At 40.7% G+C, this 18,270-nt stretch overlaps 1 protein-coding gene and 1 long non-coding RNA gene across 8 annotated transcripts in view; one reads left to right on the top strand and one right to left on the bottom strand.

Moving 5' to 3' along the window:
- LOC133476839 (uncharacterized) overlaps positions 1-9,121 on the top strand; it is a 37,430-nt gene extending 28,309 nt beyond the window's left edge. Inside the window, exon 3 of the long non-coding RNA XR_009788155.1 lies at positions 8,995-9,121. This is a non-coding gene — a long non-coding RNA (uncharacterized LOC133476839). The remainder of the gene's footprint in view (positions 1-8,994) is intronic.
- The window catches only part of npnta (nephronectin a), a 52,108-nt gene extending 33,838 nt beyond the window's left edge, over positions 1-18,270 (bottom strand). For 2 of the 7 annotated variants that reach the window (XM_061770763.1, XM_061770764.1), the window contains exons 1-3: positions 17,969-18,270; positions 9,068-9,168; positions 1,230-1,280 (exon numbers count right to left, since the gene is read on the bottom strand). In XM_061770763.1, the coding sequence (XP_061626747.1) occupies positions 1,230-1,280; positions 9,068-9,168; positions 17,969-18,042 (226 nt within the window). In that variant the 5' untranslated portion in view covers positions 18,043-18,270. The remainder of the gene's footprint in view (positions 1-1,229; positions 1,281-9,067; positions 9,169-17,968) is intronic. The other 5 variants (XM_061770768.1, XM_061770769.1, XM_061770767.1 and 2 more) reach the window with 4 other exon arrangements.

Below are 18,270 nucleotides of genomic sequence, written 5' to 3'. Positions count from 1 at the left end.
CGTCGATCAAGCATGGCGGGGAGTTTAAAAAAAGCAGCTGCCTCAACAGCTGGAAGGCCAAAGATAGCGCATAGGACCGACGTTCCATTTACACCAACATCCAAGTGGTGACACACTTTCACTGTGCTGGGCGGTGCGGGGAGGACTGTTTGGCCATTATTTTTACAGCTATGGTAACATCCTGATTAGGTTAAGTGAGCGTGCGATCGATACAGGAATGAAATACCAGAATGAGCAAGGGCTATTTTTGGTTTGGAGATCATCAGTCTTTCATTTCCATTTTTAGATGACAGTAAATAACAGCGCAGCACGGCGTAGTCGTGGTTAACAAGTCTGCCTCACAGTTCTGATGTTAGGCGTTTGGATGTCCTTTCCGTGCTTGTGTGGGTTTTCTCCGGGTATTCCAGCTTCCTTCCACATTCCCAAAACATGCATGTTAAAATAATTGAAGACTAAACCGTCCATACTGTATGTGTCAATGTGAGTGTGAATGGTTGTCTGTATGTACCCTGCGATTGTCTCTCGTCCAAAGTCAGCTGGTATAGGCTCCAGCTCACCCGCGACCCAAGTGAGGACAAGCGCTATAGAAAATGCATGGATGGAAAATAACAGCGATAAAAGACATTCAATCGCCCAACGGTATGCAAACTTAAAACTACGCTTTTTTTGCAAATGATGTACAAAAAAATAAAATTGACAACTGCCAATCAGAATCCTCACCAAGTTTCGTTTCTACAGTGACGTAACCCAAATTTGAAAGTCTGAACAGCAGCACTGAAGCATGCAAGCAGTCTCTCCAATGGATACAAGTGTGGAGACTTGCTGTAAATGTGTTCCCTGTGCAGTATTAAAAATGATCTTCCATTTTGTTGAGACACTCTCTTTAGCCACAATTCGCATTCCAGTACTTTGGTGTGATTGCTTCACAATGTTGTGTGCAACCATGGGGATGATCCTTCAGAATTTTGTTTTCAACTCCAGTTTCACTTGAAATGCATTGTACTAAATGATGTATTCCCCACTTAAGTGTTTCATTGATAGTGCAGGACCAGTTCAGCGTCAAGCCATCCAGGACACCTTGGGACTTCCACTACGGTTGGGTTTAAAGAGTTTAAGTGGCGAGGTGATCGGGGTGACTTTGGATCTATAAATAAAGATTCAGAGGACGTGTGTCCCCCAACCCCCACTTCCCTCAGCCATCATACGACCAAGCAACATGTGGAGCTAACCTTGGGGCTGGCATCTTATCCCGACTAGCCTGCGAGTTAAGGCGAAGGGAGCTGCAAGACAAACAGCCAGACAGACAAGAACACAGTTGCAGGCATTGAACGTGATGTGAGAGGTTTAGTGACTTTTTTTTTTAAAGCCGCAATTCCACCAAACGTTTCAGTTAACTCGGGTATCCAAATAAATGATTTGTGCCATACCATTCAACACACTTTCTTTGAGGTACCAACTAGGCATGGGCATTTGATTACAATTTCTTAATCAGCTATGACAACAAGTACTGCCATAGCTTGGACTTTCTGAATGTCATGTTGTTCTTTAGAAGACACACTAGTTGAAATGAAATGAATAGTAGGTTGCAGCCAGGTGGATGACTGTTGTGCCTCAGTTGTTTTCAATTGACCAAATGTTTCACAATTACAACAATTAATAGACTATCATGCCCATCCCTAGTACCAACTGGAATGGAACAGAACCAACAGGGTGCAGCTAGACAAGCTGTATTGCATTGATAGGCGGACAGACTTGCATCAGCATAAATGGTATTACAATTACTTTTTAACAGTCTAAACTGCACCTTTGTCAACCGAACTATTGTGCTCAGTGGAAACGCGACTCCCCCCCCCCCCCCCAAGCAGACAAAAAAATAACCTTAAAGTTCTGGAGTCACATGTGTTAGTTCGTTGGCATGGTTATGTGAAAACAACGCAGACTTTTGTAAAACCTTATGGGAAAATTTACATTATTCACAAAATTAACCATAACTTGATGTACATTAACTTTGTCGAGCTTTACTTTTTGTTAGTGACCTAACCACGCACTGCAAAGGCCCTCTTGAAATTGTTGTTCATGATCTTAATCTTTCAAACCAGCTTTTTGGGGGACCTCAACATTCCCGAAAACTCACACATTTTCACGTGCATTATGCTTTGCACAATTGCCATTATATCAGTATCACCACACTAGTGGTACACTTTCATTGCTCAATGACTCTCCATACTAGTGTTTTTTTATGTCCTAAAAGTAGATTTTGTCATAGTGGCTGTTTGCTGTGATACTAGAATCGCTCCAAGTACCGCAGAAAAATTCCTTGTGTCTTGTTGCATACTTGGCCAATAATGCTGATTTCAGAGGGTTCCAGAACACGACTGCTACCAAAATTCATTTAGTCGAGCCCCCTGGAAAGTGAGAAAAAAAATGATACCTCAATACTAGTTTCACTGATTAACCTGAAATTGGGTGGACCTTTCTATCATAAAAGGGCACACGAAAAAGTCTGCAGGACCCAGCAATGAAACTGAACGGGAAGTCGGCCATTGTGGTTTGACGCAGCCATTTTGACCGAATTCCAGGATTTGTACTCTGAAATCAGAAGCAGATAGACGATGTGAAATGTAACGTGGGTGGAGCACAACGTTAGTTGGTTCGATGATCATTTTGAGGATTCGCCATGAAAAGAAGGGCTGCGAGGGTGCGTTCATCACCCCTCGCAGATTTAATTATCATCATCATTTCTATTAAGTAGTTGTTTTTTTTTTGCTTTGTACAGACCCATTTACACTACATCATCATTAATATTGCAGGTGCTTTACGTTACAGTAACTTAGCTTCTGGTGTGCCTTCTTATTTCATAACCTCTCTTGAGACTTGGCAATGCACCTTCTTATATTTTTTCTTAATTGATAAATCATGACTTTTGTACATAAAGAGATTTGATTTTAACTGTTTAATTGGCAGGGATGGCTCCACGACTATTTTATTCATTCAAAAGGTCGCAACAGTAAATATAAATGTGCTGCTTTATTCCAACACTGATCTCCCTATTCCCATTTGTTCTGTTTATCATTTCAAGCAGGGGACACACTTTAAAGTGGAACCTGAGAAAAATGAAGCGAGAAAAAGGCCGTCCACAGATCATCACGACTAAGTGAAACTAAAACGGTATCGCTTTCCCCATTGTTGGGTTTTCTTCATTTTTCCTAATCACTGCTTTCAAAGCTCAAGTGACCGGGTGGAAACACAATCTTTGTGTGTGTCCAAACAAAGCCAGTCAAACAAAATCTTGGTCCCAGTAGCTTTGGAGCCCACCGGGAAACCAATATGTGGCCTGTCTGGGACGAAAATTAACCTCATTCTAATACGCCTACGTGTGGTTACACCACCACTATTACAGACGGGTCAATATTATTCATCTCTATATTGATATTGGACCTGCTAGTGTTCTTTTCCTGTAACCACAACAGTGGAGTGACGTTAATGGATAGGACGGGGTTAGAATGACCGATAATTGATTTTTGCTCCGACAACAAAGGGATCACGTGACCAGTGGTATAAGAAAAGTTGCGACCATTGGTAAATGGTTTGGCTTATTGCAAATAATGTAACCCTACAGTGGAATGCACAATTGGTATTTGGCCAACATCCTCATAAAAAAGAAATCTATAGCCACAAATCAAATGAGTAACTTGGATGTGTTTGGCCTTTTCAGGACACATATTCCAAAACAAGAACCAGCCGCAACAATGGGGCCTCAAGAAAAAAACAAGATTACAGCGTATCCATATGTGCTGTCACGTATTATAAAATTAACATACCGTAATTTCTCGTGTCTAATAATCTCTTGAGTATAATACGCACCTCCAAAATCAACCTTCCGTGGCAGGCATTTCCTTTTAACGGTTTTATTGTTTTCACGTTTCATAGTGCTTAGCTTCTTTTAATACTTGTGAGACAATAAGAATGTTATTAGACTAGGATCACTGAATTAATTCAAAATTCAGCTTCATGAGTCACCGTCACATTATGCCTTTGTCATTAAAGTTCCATTTGAATATTAACAGTGGTTACCTAATGCTTAAACTTGCATGACAAGTCATCCAGCCATCCGTTTTCCATAGCGCTTGTCCTCATTAGGGCCGTGGCGGACCTGGAGCCAATCCCAGCTGACTATGGACTAGAGGTGGGGTAAACCCGAGACTGTTCGGCATCTGATCACAGGGCACATATCCACAAATGACCATACCCACGCAAATTCACACTTATGGACAATTTAGAGAAGAACCTGTAACACATTTTTGTCGCGGGCCACACTGTAGTTATGGTTTCCCTTAGAGGGTCCCGGTATGACTGCAAAATGATATAATGTTTAAGCACCTTATCATATTATTACATATACACAACAAATTGATAACCACTAATCAGAAGTCGAGGATAATAGTTTGTTTAGCTATTGTCAAAGTTACTGTAAAAAGGGGTTTGGTAACAACAACAAAAAAATACTCAACATTATTTATTACATATGAAAATTTGAAATTTTGGCACAAATTTTAACAAGAATCACGGGTGTTGACGCACATGATTTGCTTTCGCTGGCCACATAAATTGCTGTGGCGGGCCGGATCTGGCCCCCGGGCCTTGAGTTTGACACCTTTGATTTAGGGTCTTTAATTAAACTAACACACATGTTTTTGAAACACGAGAGAATGCCGGGGTACTCGGAGAAAACCTAAACACAGATTCAAACCCAGAACTTCAGAACTGTGAGGCAGACACGCTCATCATTTTTCCAACACAATGCCCTTAAAGCTAATGTAGTACTACAGTAGTTTACTCATTTTTTTTGTATATGTGTGACACTTAAAAAGGCTGAAATGCAACTTAAAAAATGTCTATACAGTTAAAAGTTTTTATCTGGAACCGATTATTTCCATTATTTCTCATGAGGAAAATGATTTCTGAATCCCAACAAATCTGAAGTCGTTGATTAAGCTGGACCTCAGAGCTTCCGCTATGCTAATCATTGGACGATTTCCTCTAAAGTTTCATTCAAAACGTTCCGTTGCGGTCAAATAATCCAGACAGCAGCTGGTTGGAATAAGAAGCTCCAAGCGCGGCTTCCGGAGCGTCTGAACATTAAACACGAAGCTCAAGCTTGCCAAAGGATTTCGGTAGCTCGTCTTCCTCTGTCTCTTGTGCGCTAAACCTCTAAATCTTACACCTCGGGATTCCTTCCCTTCACTTTCTTTTGTTCGTACTCTTCTCTCCTGCCTTCTTTTTAGTTTATAGAAACGAAAAAAAAAGGTGATCCATTTGATCCTGGTAGAGGAGTTGCATGAACAGACTAACTCGTCATCAGAGGTGGAGTTCGGCAGCAGCTTGTCATGTACGCACTGCTGTGATTAGTGCTCTCCTTTCCTTTCCTCTTTCTTGGACTTCCAAGGAATACTGATACATGTCTGAAGTGAATGGATGTCAGGCCATGTCCACACTAACAAAACATCATATTTCAGTTATGGCCTGTTGGTTCAATAAATGTAACTTTTTTTTTTTTTTTTTTTTTTTTTAGTAAAACAACTTTTTTGTGTGCCTTTTGCCAACTTCACACTCAAGTGTTCGCCATTTATTACCTAAGTTAGAGCAACAACACAAATTTGCTAGGTCTTGATTGCCTTTTGTTCGTTAATTAGTTCGCAGGATTTCTGTCAAACTTTGTGATGCGGCGTACAAACGAAAGCAATGATGTCCAACCACTGAGATCATCATGTGTGCCGTGGGAAATTATCCAATTTCACTTATTTTTTTAAATACAAAAAATTTATAACTGTTTATCTATGCCAGTATGACAAGCAGAACAATTCAATGCTCTTCCACTCAATGGCAGAAGGTGCATTATTTGTAATAAATAAATACACATTTTCTGACCAATTAAATGAAATTGGATCATTCCCCACGGCACGCTTGATCTCTTAGTGGTTGGGAATCACGTTTGTAGTGCAGAAAAAAAAAAAATGACTGTAGCCTCCCACTGAACTCTGTTGATGGACGAGAGCAATAAGGAACACATGCGACTCCGGAACAGCATGGAGAGTCACACACTGCTGTTTGGCTGGTCATCCTGAGGCGTTCTTTCTTAATGCCTTAATAATCTCATAAAGTATATCTATTCCTTTGGGCAGATGTAAGGATAATGAATAATTATAGGAGCATACTTTTTAGCAACACCTTCTCATGAGAAATGATTATACAACAAGAACAACGCACAAACTAATAGGTTGTTTGTTTATTTTGGAGACATTTCTGACTAAATTCCCACGAGGAAGAGCTGTTCTATGCCAAGTGTGAAGAAAGGGGACATCATGCTTTGTTTTGGGTGCAGGGTGAGGATTAAAAAGGCAGATTTGTCTTGGAAGGACCATAAATTAAATCTGGATGAAAAGGAAAGACCAAAAGAATGTAAAACTGAACGGGGCCAGGGTGAGTTCACTCTTATCTCGCCGGAAGGACGCTTCAAGCCAGAGGACGGCCCACCGCCACAAATTCATCAACGAGCCCAGCTTTTGACCACAAACAGCAGTGTGTCACATCTTTCCCCATGTACACAAAATAAAATTCAACAAACATACAAATAATGGAATGGATTTGAAAAAAAACAAAAAAAACATGCAGAGCTATGAACCCTGTAAGCCTTTCCCTACCACAGGAAGTGAACATTTTTTCCACCACATTTAGACCTTTTACCTCTAGCTATGCTAAGTGAAGCTACTTAGCTAAGCAACTAAGACAAACAATTCATTCATGTTGTTCATTTCCTGCAGTAAAGGAGGCTTATAGGTTGAGCAGAGCACCGTACACGCCAAGCAGCAACACCATACAGTCTTCATTAGCATGTTAGCATATTAGTGCTAGAATCGTCAAACTACGAAAGGATACACTATCTAGATCCTTCAGAGAGCACAGGTGAATACTGCAGTGCGTGTGTGCCACTTTCGGGCATTAATGGCGACATGATGGACTATTGTTGATGTTGCAGGCTAACTGGTGTTACCCCAGTCTTGCCTAAGCTTGAACCCCACCAAAACAACGCTAGCAACCTACCATATGCATGTTCTACAGTCCATAATTTTTCTCCCCCTTGTATGTATTTTACATTTAATACAGGGCAGTAATATTTGTGACAATAACATGTATGAATAAACATGTCTGATAATCCAAATTGTGCCATTTCAGGCTAAATGTCCTTAGCACAATCGGACCCTAAATTGTAATTTTTTTCATTGGCCTTTGAGGCTCGAATGACTGACTTCTGACTATCAACAACCGGTCGCCAAAATGTGCGTCTGCTCGCTAGCTAGAATTTGATTTCACTAGTGAATTTTTGTAACGGATTACAAAGGATATTTTAAGTGTGCAATTTCTAACGTTACCATTGGTGGAGAAACTGGAATTTACTCAGTAATGCCGCTTTTCCACTTCAGAATTGTACCGAGGGAACGAACAACAATTGAGGATAAGGGGCTCAAGTTAATTTGCGAGGAGACTGCAGTCGCTGCAGGAAAGCAGAAACTGCGAATTATAATACCGCAGTGGCAGGGATGGCTAACGTTAGAGTGTGTGCTTATTTTGGTCGTTTCTAGCGGTGTAGCTTTCAGGGTTATGCAACAGTCAGTGGTGGGAAGTAACAAGTACAAATACTTTGCTACGGTACTTAAGCAGATTTTTAGGTATCTTTAGTTTAGTTAAAGATTCATTTTGCTGACAATTTTTCACTATTACTCCCTACATTTAATTCCTAGTCCTTTTTTTGTAAAAATAGGCACGCTACTTTTTCCAACCTCAGAAAAGATCTAAATAGAGAGGTAGTGTCAATTGCAGTTACTACCTTGATTGAGTGATTGATTGAATGACATCTTGTGCTCTTATAAAAAAAAAACACTGATAGCAGCGGCATGAAGGAACATAAACCAGGGAGCATTAACGACAACAACAGATTCAGAGAGGCAAGATATTCCAAATCTATGGCCCTATTCAAGAGAATTGTTTGATGTTGTCAGTTACAAGAATGATTTGTGCCAGTCTATAAACCCCACCCTCTTCTAGCGCTCAAAAATTCTGTCTTATCTTAAAAAAAAAAAAAAAAAAAAAAAAACATCAGCAAAAAAACACGCACACACATACAAATAAGGTATTTTTTTCAGTTATTATCTAATGCAGAATTTTTTTATTACTGGATCTTGAATAACAACATATGATGTGATTTAAAATGTTTTTACTTCTCAGTACAAGCGCTAATAAAATTAATAGAAAAATTGAAAATGAAAATTAATTTTTTGTTGTCAACGCCTTACTGCGCATAGCGAAAATCAGATAGCAAAAAGGTTTGTAATTGTTTATAAATGCCACAAATTGCCAGCAAGTCTATGCCCTGGCTAGCTCCTCCCCTCAGTTCAACACAGTTACTTGGCAACAAGATGCCATTGTATGATGCCAAAGTAATATTTTTAATATTAAACAAGGCTTTGGCCAGTGCACAAAAAAACAAATACTGTAGGTGAGTTTTTCAGCGAATATCGGTAAATAATTTACCCCTCAGAAAATCATTAACATATTCTGAACCGCAACAATGCAGGGGTTCGCTATGTTGTACATAATTGACAAAGTGACAGTATATTTACTTTCAAGCTTAAGTACATTTTAGAGTTGGTACTTTTTTACTTTTACTTAAACACAGGAGTGGAATCACGACTATTGCTTTTACCACTATTTTTCTTTTTTTAAACATTATTATCTGTACGTGTGGGTACTTTTGCCCCCTCTGGTCATAGCCAATAGTTACCCTGCAGTGGAAAAGCGGCAATTGTTCCATATAAAAACACCATTGAGCATGTACGTGTGCTTCTCCAAGCCCTTTGATCGACAGTATTAACGGTAAAGCCACCTCATGTTTCATTCATTGCATCCATTTGTTTGTTTTTGTTTTTTACCACCCAGCTTGACACCTCACCAGCCCACCCCTTCCTCCTCATCCAACAATGGCAGCAGCAGGCATTATCGCGGCACTCACGCTGGCAGTGACCCCAAGATCGGCGTGTCCATCCCCAGCAGCAGTCCACCCTGGCGCCATAGCGGCACAGCCCGTTGGACGACGCCATCTGCCGTGGCCACCTGTAAAACGAGGCCACATGATGAGCTTGGCGCCAATTAAGATGTGCGGATGGGGCAGTGGGGGTTTGTCCATGCTTTTATTCCATTAGGCAGATGCTCACGGTACTTTGGGTTTGTGTTTTTGAACCAGAGCGAGTCAGTTTACATGTCAATTATGTACCGAAAAGATAACATACATGGATAACATTACAGTTGTATGCTTTTTCGTGTTTTCGCTTTCCCAGAGCGAGAAACTGGAGCCCCAGACATGACAAGGGAAAAATATCTTTGTAGGTTGAGGCCACTATAAAGAACTTTTCATCATGTTTGTAAACAATAGGTGCCAGAGTACTTCCGAGGGGTAGAACATGAGTGACTACCGCTGATCTAAACTTAAAATGATGATAAAAGATGTCGGGGTTGGAATTGCACTGCCGGATAGTCCCCAATAGGTTTAGGTTTTTTTTATGTCAATTTCCTTGAAAGACAAATCAATTAATCCAGCGGAACCTGGGTATTGTAAATATTGTAGCTGTAAAAAGAAGCAAAGCAAAGCAAAGCAAAAGCAAAGCTAATTTATTTATATAGCGCATTTCATACACAAGGTAACTCAACGTGCTTTACATGATTAAAAGCAGTTCAAAACAGAAAAAAACAGCTTATGAACATATAAAATGAGAATTATTTTTAAAAGTACAATTAAAACAGCGTACAGAGCAACAAATATCATTTAAAAGTGGAAATTGTCGTCATTGTCGGAGTCAAGTCAAGTTGCCGTGCGGCTCCTCAGAAATAATGCCGGCTTTCACGAAAGCTCGAACAACAGTGCAAGCAGACACGTTAGCCCAAGCATCCACAATCCATTCACATATGGTGGCGTAACTCGCCCGGCGCTGCCTCCTAGTCTTAGTAAAGCTCTGTTCGCCATCTGTTATCCATGGCTCCCACGCAGGCTCACAACTTCACTTTGAACGCCCTGTTTACACCGATGTCCAACGGTTGGAGTTCCTTCGTCAAGCCTCCCGGAATGATGGAAAGCTCCGAGTTATTGCACTCAGTCGAATGGTGATTGTAGAGACGCTTTTCCCGGCTGTTCTTTGCTCATTAATCCATTGCTCGGGTTGGTCTTCCAACTCGGGCCACCTCGCCTTGTTTCCGCGTTTAGTTTTTCTTTTTATTCCCGCGGAAACTCAGCTTCGTCTTCTTGACTTGGCGAAGCTCGTTTTCCTGCTTCCTCCACTTGCATTCTCTCGCGGCTGCGACAGCTCGATTCCCATGTTCCTCCGCGTAACTAATAGCTTGCAGTTTAAACTGTGCTTCGTGAGCGTGTCTCTTCGTAGGTGCCATTTTCGGGGGTCCTTAGCCAAACTGATGCACATACCGGAACTATATACCTACTGGGGGCGTGTCTTTAGCGTCCTCTGTCACACGCACCCTTCCCCCTTTACGTCCGCATGCTGTACTCAGTCACGTCCGCCTTCCTCTATATAAGCAGCGTGTCGGCAGGAAATGCTCCCAGTCAGTCAAGCAGAGCGCTCATTGAAGTCACACAACAACATTTACAGATTTTGGAACTTGGTGCACACATAAGGCGCCCCGTCCGTTTTGGAGAAAATGTAAGACTTTGAAGAGCGCCTTATGGTCGTTAAAATACGGTAATAGCCATACTGTAATGTATTGAGCAGAGACGCATGTCGTCAAACTCAGTTTTGTCAGTGGTGCCAGACAAAAGTACAGGTGCAACAATTAATCGATTACTTGACAACTTATTGATCAAATTAACCGACAACTATTTTGATAATTAAGTAATCGTTTAGAGCCATTGTTTAACTTAAAATTGTCCAAATCCTCTAGTTTCACCCACTCGACATTAAATAATTAGATTTTTGTAGTCCTCAATGAAAGCAGATGGATTACCTGTGTTTAATCAAAATAAAACCTTTGCAAACATCTGCTTTTAGTTTTGAAAAAATAAAATAAAATAATAAATAAAAATCAAAATTTGTCCTTATTTTCTGACGTGATGGACCCTACCAGTAACTGAATCATAATCAATTAATGGGAAAAAAATAATCAGTATTACGTTATTTGCGGTAGTAGTATGAATAACCTGTAATTGACATGTAGTTGAACTGAAGCAGCCTCAGAGGTTTTGCAATAAAATCTAATCCAAAATAAATGTTAATCGATGTAATAATCCACAGCATAATCAATTCTAAAAATCATTCGATACCAGCAGCCCCAAATAAACAGCACAACACTTGCTCACTGTAATGAAGTATAGCAGGACATGCTGATGTCGGACTTTAGGGACGTTAATTTAGTTTTTGATGTTCCATTGCATGATGGAAAAGGGTACCGCTTGTCACTTCGCCCTTAGTGGGCAAACGCTAATCCACCACCAGGTCGTCTTTATATAGCTCCGGAAGACAAAAGCCGCTTTGTTTGTGCCTCGCAGCCAAGTGCGACTGTCACTCAGCATTCAGGACGCCTGCGAATTTCTTTATGGCGACATGATGAATTGCTAATGAGAGCCCCCCAGTCTCCCCAGCTGCCAATCACGTCGCTTGGGAGCAAAAAAAACCTGAAGGATGAAAAGTGACAGCGGTGGGGAGAGGAAGTGGTGGGGCTTCGATGGTACGACCTCTTTAATGACAAACACTTCTCAAATACTCCCTTGCAATTCTCTTGAGAATTCAGCTAAGTAGATAGCTAGCTTGCTAGATAGATACTTCACTCAGCCCGTGAGTGAAATTACATTGTCACTGCAGTCACAATTACATCAACAAAAAAAGAATAGGAGCAACCAACAAGCAAAAAGAGGGGGAAAAAAACAATACAAAAGCAGCATTTGACGGGGACCCTCAAATAACCTAAGCATATAAAAGGATTCACAACACAGGTGCATTTGGCGATGCCATCACCGAAGGGTCCACAGGGCCACATACTGTCAGTGTTTCAGTGGCTGCTTGGGGACCCTGCCTTCATGTTATATCTTGGACATCCCTAGATGGGGCAAGACACTTGAATATTTTGCAAGTGACCATGCTCCTGGTGTCATTTTAAATAAAATAGTTCACCGCTGCCAGTTTGCTTTGTGTGAGCCGTCCGTGTTGGTGCCAAAACGCATCATTCGAGTCGATTTCAAGCTCATTTGTCATTGCGCGGTGGTAAAGTCGACGCGTCGACTAGTCGGTTCAACCCCAAGGGTGTACCTCACTTCTCTCGCCAGAAATCGAAGAATGTAAATTGTCTATAGGTGTGAATAACAGTGTGAATAGTTGTTTGTCTCTAACTTTCAGTGCTAAAACTTTTTGGAGCGTCACGCTGCCTCTCAAGCCACACATACAGGTTCTAATAGTTCCTTTTTGGATAATTATTCTCCAACTCGGAAAGCCCAAACGTGCCGTATATTGACAACAGAATTACCCGGCGGGGGTCGTCGTCTTATTGCTGTAGAGTTGTTGCACGGCAAAACAACAACACAGGAAATCAGCTGTCACCACTGCCCGGGGTGGAATGAAAAGCGGCGGCCTTGTTTTTTTTTTTTTGGTGCATGTGCCAGAGCAAAATGATGTGGGCCGTGAAGGACCTTTCAGGTCCACGAGGATAAGCCTGTTAGGAGAGCTCTCCAAAAGGCAATAAGCGAGGGAGAGCAGGTAATAACACACACACACACACACACACACACACACAGGAGGGGGAATGTAGTCTCAATGAATTCATATCAGACATGAGCCGTAAAAAAGGGCAAATTATGAGCACGCCGACAGACCGCTCCGTCAGCCGCGGCGTTAATAACGTACAATATGGCGGCGTACATAAATGATCATTACACGCGCGCACCGTGGCCAATGCAAGAAATCCTTCAGTGTTATTACACAGCCGGTCGCCATGGTGATTACAGATGATGTGTCGTAAACAATATGACGGACGGAAATTAATTTGAATGTGTTCCACTCTGTTCCCTCGCTTCCACATACATTTTCATTTTTAATAAGTCTTGGGGGGAAAATAAGCCGACGATGATGGAGCAGTGATAATGTATTGTATTTATTTACTCAACTGCAGATGGGGGTAAGGCAACTGTAATAAACACGGGGAAACACCGAGTGTTCCTTTCTGGCAAAAAAAGAGAAGTTGTACAGAGCAGACGCACGGAATGCAGTACACGAGGTCTTCTGACTAACGCAGCGGCTGTTGTCCCACTTGCACTAAACATGAGCCGCAAACATACATTTGTTAACTGATACTCGGAACTGGGCGTTCAAAAATAACTTCAAAGAGACGCGCTGCTTCACCGTCTAACAGCCTGCTTTGGGAAAATGTCCATGAGAATGTCAAGTGAAGAGCAGGACACAACATTGTGACGCGACCACTAGTAAGAATCGACTGGAACGCTAAACCTCATTAAAGACAAACTACACAAGAAACTCATTTACAACATACAGTAAAAACCTACCTATTAATTAAACTGAGAGACTGTTTACGTGCCTCAATAGGTGCTGCTGTTTTGGTTAGCAAGAGTTCAAACAGGCACAGCAATAAACTCTTAAATGTCTGTATGTGGGGGTTTATTTATTATTCTACTTACTATACTAATACTTCTACTAAACATACAACTCTATCCAGTGACTTGCAACAATTGTTGCTTAAGACACTTTAAAAACACTAAAGTGAATTCAGACATATGTTTCTTAATACATTACACGTTTGAAGATATTGCTGACAATGTGCTCAATTGTGGAGGTACAGTATAATGTTAGTGTTTTTCACCATTTCGGTTTTCCAGATTTTTGGGGCGTGGCTAAAACAGGGCCCAGTGACGCACCTTGATCCCGGTATGAGTCGCCCCTCCCCCGTATATAAGAACTTGAGCACCTTCAGCGGTTATCCAGCACGATTGCAACGTGAAATTACCTAGCTAGCGATGCCTACACCCTAAAAATACGTTGCCTTGTGATAGTCCGCCGGCGTGGCCGCTTTAGAGCGCCTTGTCATCGGCCGTGAGTGCCTGTACGTCACGGAGAAAAGGCAGAAGAGCGAGGGACAACAATAAAATAAAATAAAAAATAACAGTTGGGATGGCCAGCGTGAAGGCCCTGTCCACACGCTATCGTAGCCGCTTTAGAGCGCCTCGTTGTTGCCCCCTTTAAAAGAATGTATTTAAATATATCCATATCCAAAGGATATTTTTATGGTGGAAAAATGTTTTAAAATTATTTATTTTGGTCTCATTTTTTGATATCAGGAACAACAAACATCAACAACTAACAAACATCATCCATCACCGGAGCTATGGAGAGGCAGATGGAGATCTCGGTCGAACGCATTCTTTGGGATGCGGCGCAGCGTCTTCCATACTTGCGTGATAACGCTTCGTGTCTGAACATGAACGACGGCGTCGGCGCCAGATTGTTGTTGTTGCGTCCGCATGAGACACCTTGTATTCGGAGACAAACTGTGTATGGGAAAAAATACCAGTCACATTTTTATTTGTTATGTGTGTGCTATTATTAATAATATTAATAGTAATAATTAAAGAGATCTTGGCACGGGTCTAAAAAAAAAAGCACATCTCCTTTATCCAGGTAGCAAATATGTCATTATATATATATATATATATGTATATATAACCCCATTGGGTTACAATTTACACTCTTGTTGTGCTTTCATCCGTCAATTCTGGAGGTCCACAATCATGCAACCCCAGTAACACTTTGGAGGGATTTGCAGAATCAGGCCTCTTTTTCTTTCCTAATTTAGTGGTGCCTTTACTTACAAGTCACGCTCGTAAATCAAAACACTTGTATCTCAAATCATCTTCCTCCATTCAAATGATTGGAAATGCCATTGATCCGTTCCAGCCTCCAACAACAACAACAAAAAGTGTGATGAGTTTTTTTTATTAATTTTTTTTATAAGAAAAATAGCACTGTACAGTATTGTACTAAAAAAAAAAAAAACATGGTGCTCCTTCTGGTGTGTGCACATGGGCCATCATGGAACGTAATAAATGCATACGTGTACACTTGAAGAAGCGTTTAATAATTGACTCAGTAAGCTGCAGTAATATAAATCGCATAGGATGATGAATATACATCTGTGAGGACTGTTAGATTGTCCATCTGTATGTGTTGCTGCACCATTTGTGTTCAAATATCCATTGCTTAACACCGCAACATTAATGCTAGTTTAGTTAGCCTCTCAATGGTGTTTTGCATTGTTAGCATTAAAAGTGGGGTTTGCAGTTGAAAACACAAAACACTTTTTTGTTGCACGTTAAAACTGGCGGCACAGTGGAGGATTGGTTAGAGCGTCTGCCTCACAGTTCTGAGGACCCGGGTTCAATCCGCAGCCCCGCCTGTGTGTTTGCATGTTCTTCCCGTGCCTGCGTGGGTTTTCTCCTGGCACTCCGGTTTCCTCCCACATCCCAAAAACATGCATGGTAGGTTAATTGACAACTCTAAATTGCCCGTAGGTGTGCATGTGAGTGCGAATTGTTGTTTGTTTGTATGTGCCCTGCGATTGGCTGGCAACCAGTTCCGGGTGTACCCCGACTCCTGCCCGATGATAGCTGGGATAAGCTCCAGCACGCCCACGACCCTAGTGAGGACAAGCGGATCAGAAAATGGATGGATGGATGGATATTAAAACTGTCTGTATGAAAAATTATCTTTTGAAAAATCATCCTTCTCTGGCCCCATCTTATGCCTCCAATTTAATTTGAATTATTATTTTAAAACGCGTCCTGCTGCGACAGGAACAGTTGATCAGAGACCTAACCCTTTATTCAAAAACAGTGCAGAAAATGCATAAATTGTTAATTAAGTCTCTTAAGTTACTGGTTTGGTCCGTAACGTCAAAAATTAGGCAAAAATGTTGATAATTGTTTTCCAATGTAAAAGCAAATGTGTTATTTTGATGACACACAAAGAAAAGTCTGCTTTGTTCTAACAATAAATATAATTGTTAATATCTACTGCTTGAGTATTATAATAATAAACATAATTATTAATATGTACTGTTGAGAGGATGAAATTCAGATAATTTGGACAATTTTACGTGATATAGGTTTTCCAATGATTGCTCGATTATCAAAAAGTTATCAATTAATGTAACAATCGATTAGTTATCTTTTAATCGTTGCACCTTAAATTTTATATTTGTATTATTTATGTAACATTTACTTCCGGCTGCATGGTGGTTAGTTTGTTTGCCTCACAGTCGAGAGGTTCTGAGTTTGAATCTCCCTGTGTGGAGTTTCCATGTTCTCCCCGTGCCTGCTTGGGTTTTCTCCTGCTTCCTCCCACATTTCAAAGACATGCATGTTCAATTTATCAAAGACTCTGTATGTGCCCTAGCCCTACGACCAGTTCAGGGTGTATCCCACCTCTCACCCAAAGTCAGCTGGGATAGGCTCCAGCACACCAGTCTCTAATGAGGAAATGTTGTACAGAAAATGGACGGCTGGATGCTTACTTTCGTGCTATCACTGCTTGGGGTTGACGCATGTGGGCTGTTTCATTTGTTCCATACAGTATAATAATCAGCCACAAAATGATGGAAAAATCTTTTTGAGTTTTTGGCATAAAACAAAACATAGAGACTTCATTGGACAGAACCTCCAAACTTAGTTCTTCCTGTAAAAAAAATGGAAGCATAATAATAGTTTTTTTTAAATCCAGAAGAAGATGGTAAAAACAAACAATCCAGTGTCAGGTTAGAGGCAGTGGATACATTTTTACTTGCCTTTATATCAAAATGCAACAAAAATGATAGGTGCAATATTTCCATAATTATCATCATTATTAGTTCAGACTTTAGGACTAAATGGTATCTTATAATATAGTCCAAGTAGTAGTTTCATATTGTAGAAAACAAGTGTATTATGATTTTTAAAACTCCAATGGCAGGTAAGAGACAAGCTGGTTGTAGATAAATCAACTATACATTGAGGTGCAATATTTCTAAGATGAATATTAGTTCAGAAGTTCAAAAAGCATCTTTGTATTATATTAATAATAGCAGCAGTATAAAAATTGTACAAAACCACTGTATTATGATATGTGTGTGTGTATGAAATACATGGTCAATAGGTAGATCCAAATGCATGTGTGAGCAACAAAATGGTTATAAATGATGCATTTAGGTGCAATAATTCGAACTATTACTGTATTTGTTCAGAACTAAAGCCCAAATAGTGTCCACTAGTATTATACAGTATAAAACTACTTTATTATTATGGTAAACAATAACAATGCAATGTCAGGTAAGTCACGTGGTGGTTGTACAGTACTGTAATGTATTTGTACTTTCCCATAGATTAAAAATACATGCAATTTAAATGTAGTTATTTTGGAGCAATATTTCTATGATCATTTTTTAATTCAGAAGTTTAAAAAAGCGTCTTGCGTCTTATGTTTTAGAATACATTACATTATGATTACAAAGATACGCATTTCTAATTACCCATAACCAGAAATGCATGTTAACTTAAGTGAACAAAATGATACGTTCAGGTGCAATATTTCTATGATCATTTGTAGTTTCTAGTTCATATGAGACAATACTTCTTATGGTATAATGTCGTAAAAAAAAACCTTATGATAAAAAAAAAAAGACAGTGGTGGATGCATTTTCACTTTCAACATTCAACTTAGTTGACTAAAAAAGATGCATTCAGGTGCGTTCGGTCACTAACGCAACTAGTTCGGAGACCGATCATATCACATCCAAACGAGTGTTTCCGAACATTCACGCACAGGAGAAACCCAACAAACCAATTGTACGGGATTAGATCCGAAACGTGTGCACCTACCTGCCGTCAAACTCGGCTCGCGTTCCACAGCAGAAGGTGGCGACCATGAAGATGAACTTCATCCAGGAGTCCATGACGCCTCGTCCCGCTCGCTAGTCCGACCAAACCGACGCGTCTTCTTCTTCGGTGTTGCTCTAACAACCACACGCCTTGTGTGTTCATGTGCGATATATCAAAGTGTGGGGAGGAGGGAGAAAGAACGAGCGCACAGGCTGCGCCTCCTTTCTCTCGCCGTCTGTTTCTGTGTGTGCGTGCGTGCGTGCGTGCGTGCGTGCGTGCCCTCCCTCCCTCGCCCTCCTCTT

This window comes from Phyllopteryx taeniolatus, chromosome 4, assembly GCF_024500385.1.
Source record: "Phyllopteryx taeniolatus isolate TA_2022b chromosome 4, UOR_Ptae_1.2, whole genome shotgun sequence".
Taxonomy (NCBI): domain Eukaryota; kingdom Metazoa; phylum Chordata; class Actinopteri; order Syngnathiformes; family Syngnathidae; genus Phyllopteryx; species Phyllopteryx taeniolatus.
Note: the sequence above shows the minus strand (reverse complement) of the source record. Positions and strands in the feature narration are given on the sequence as shown.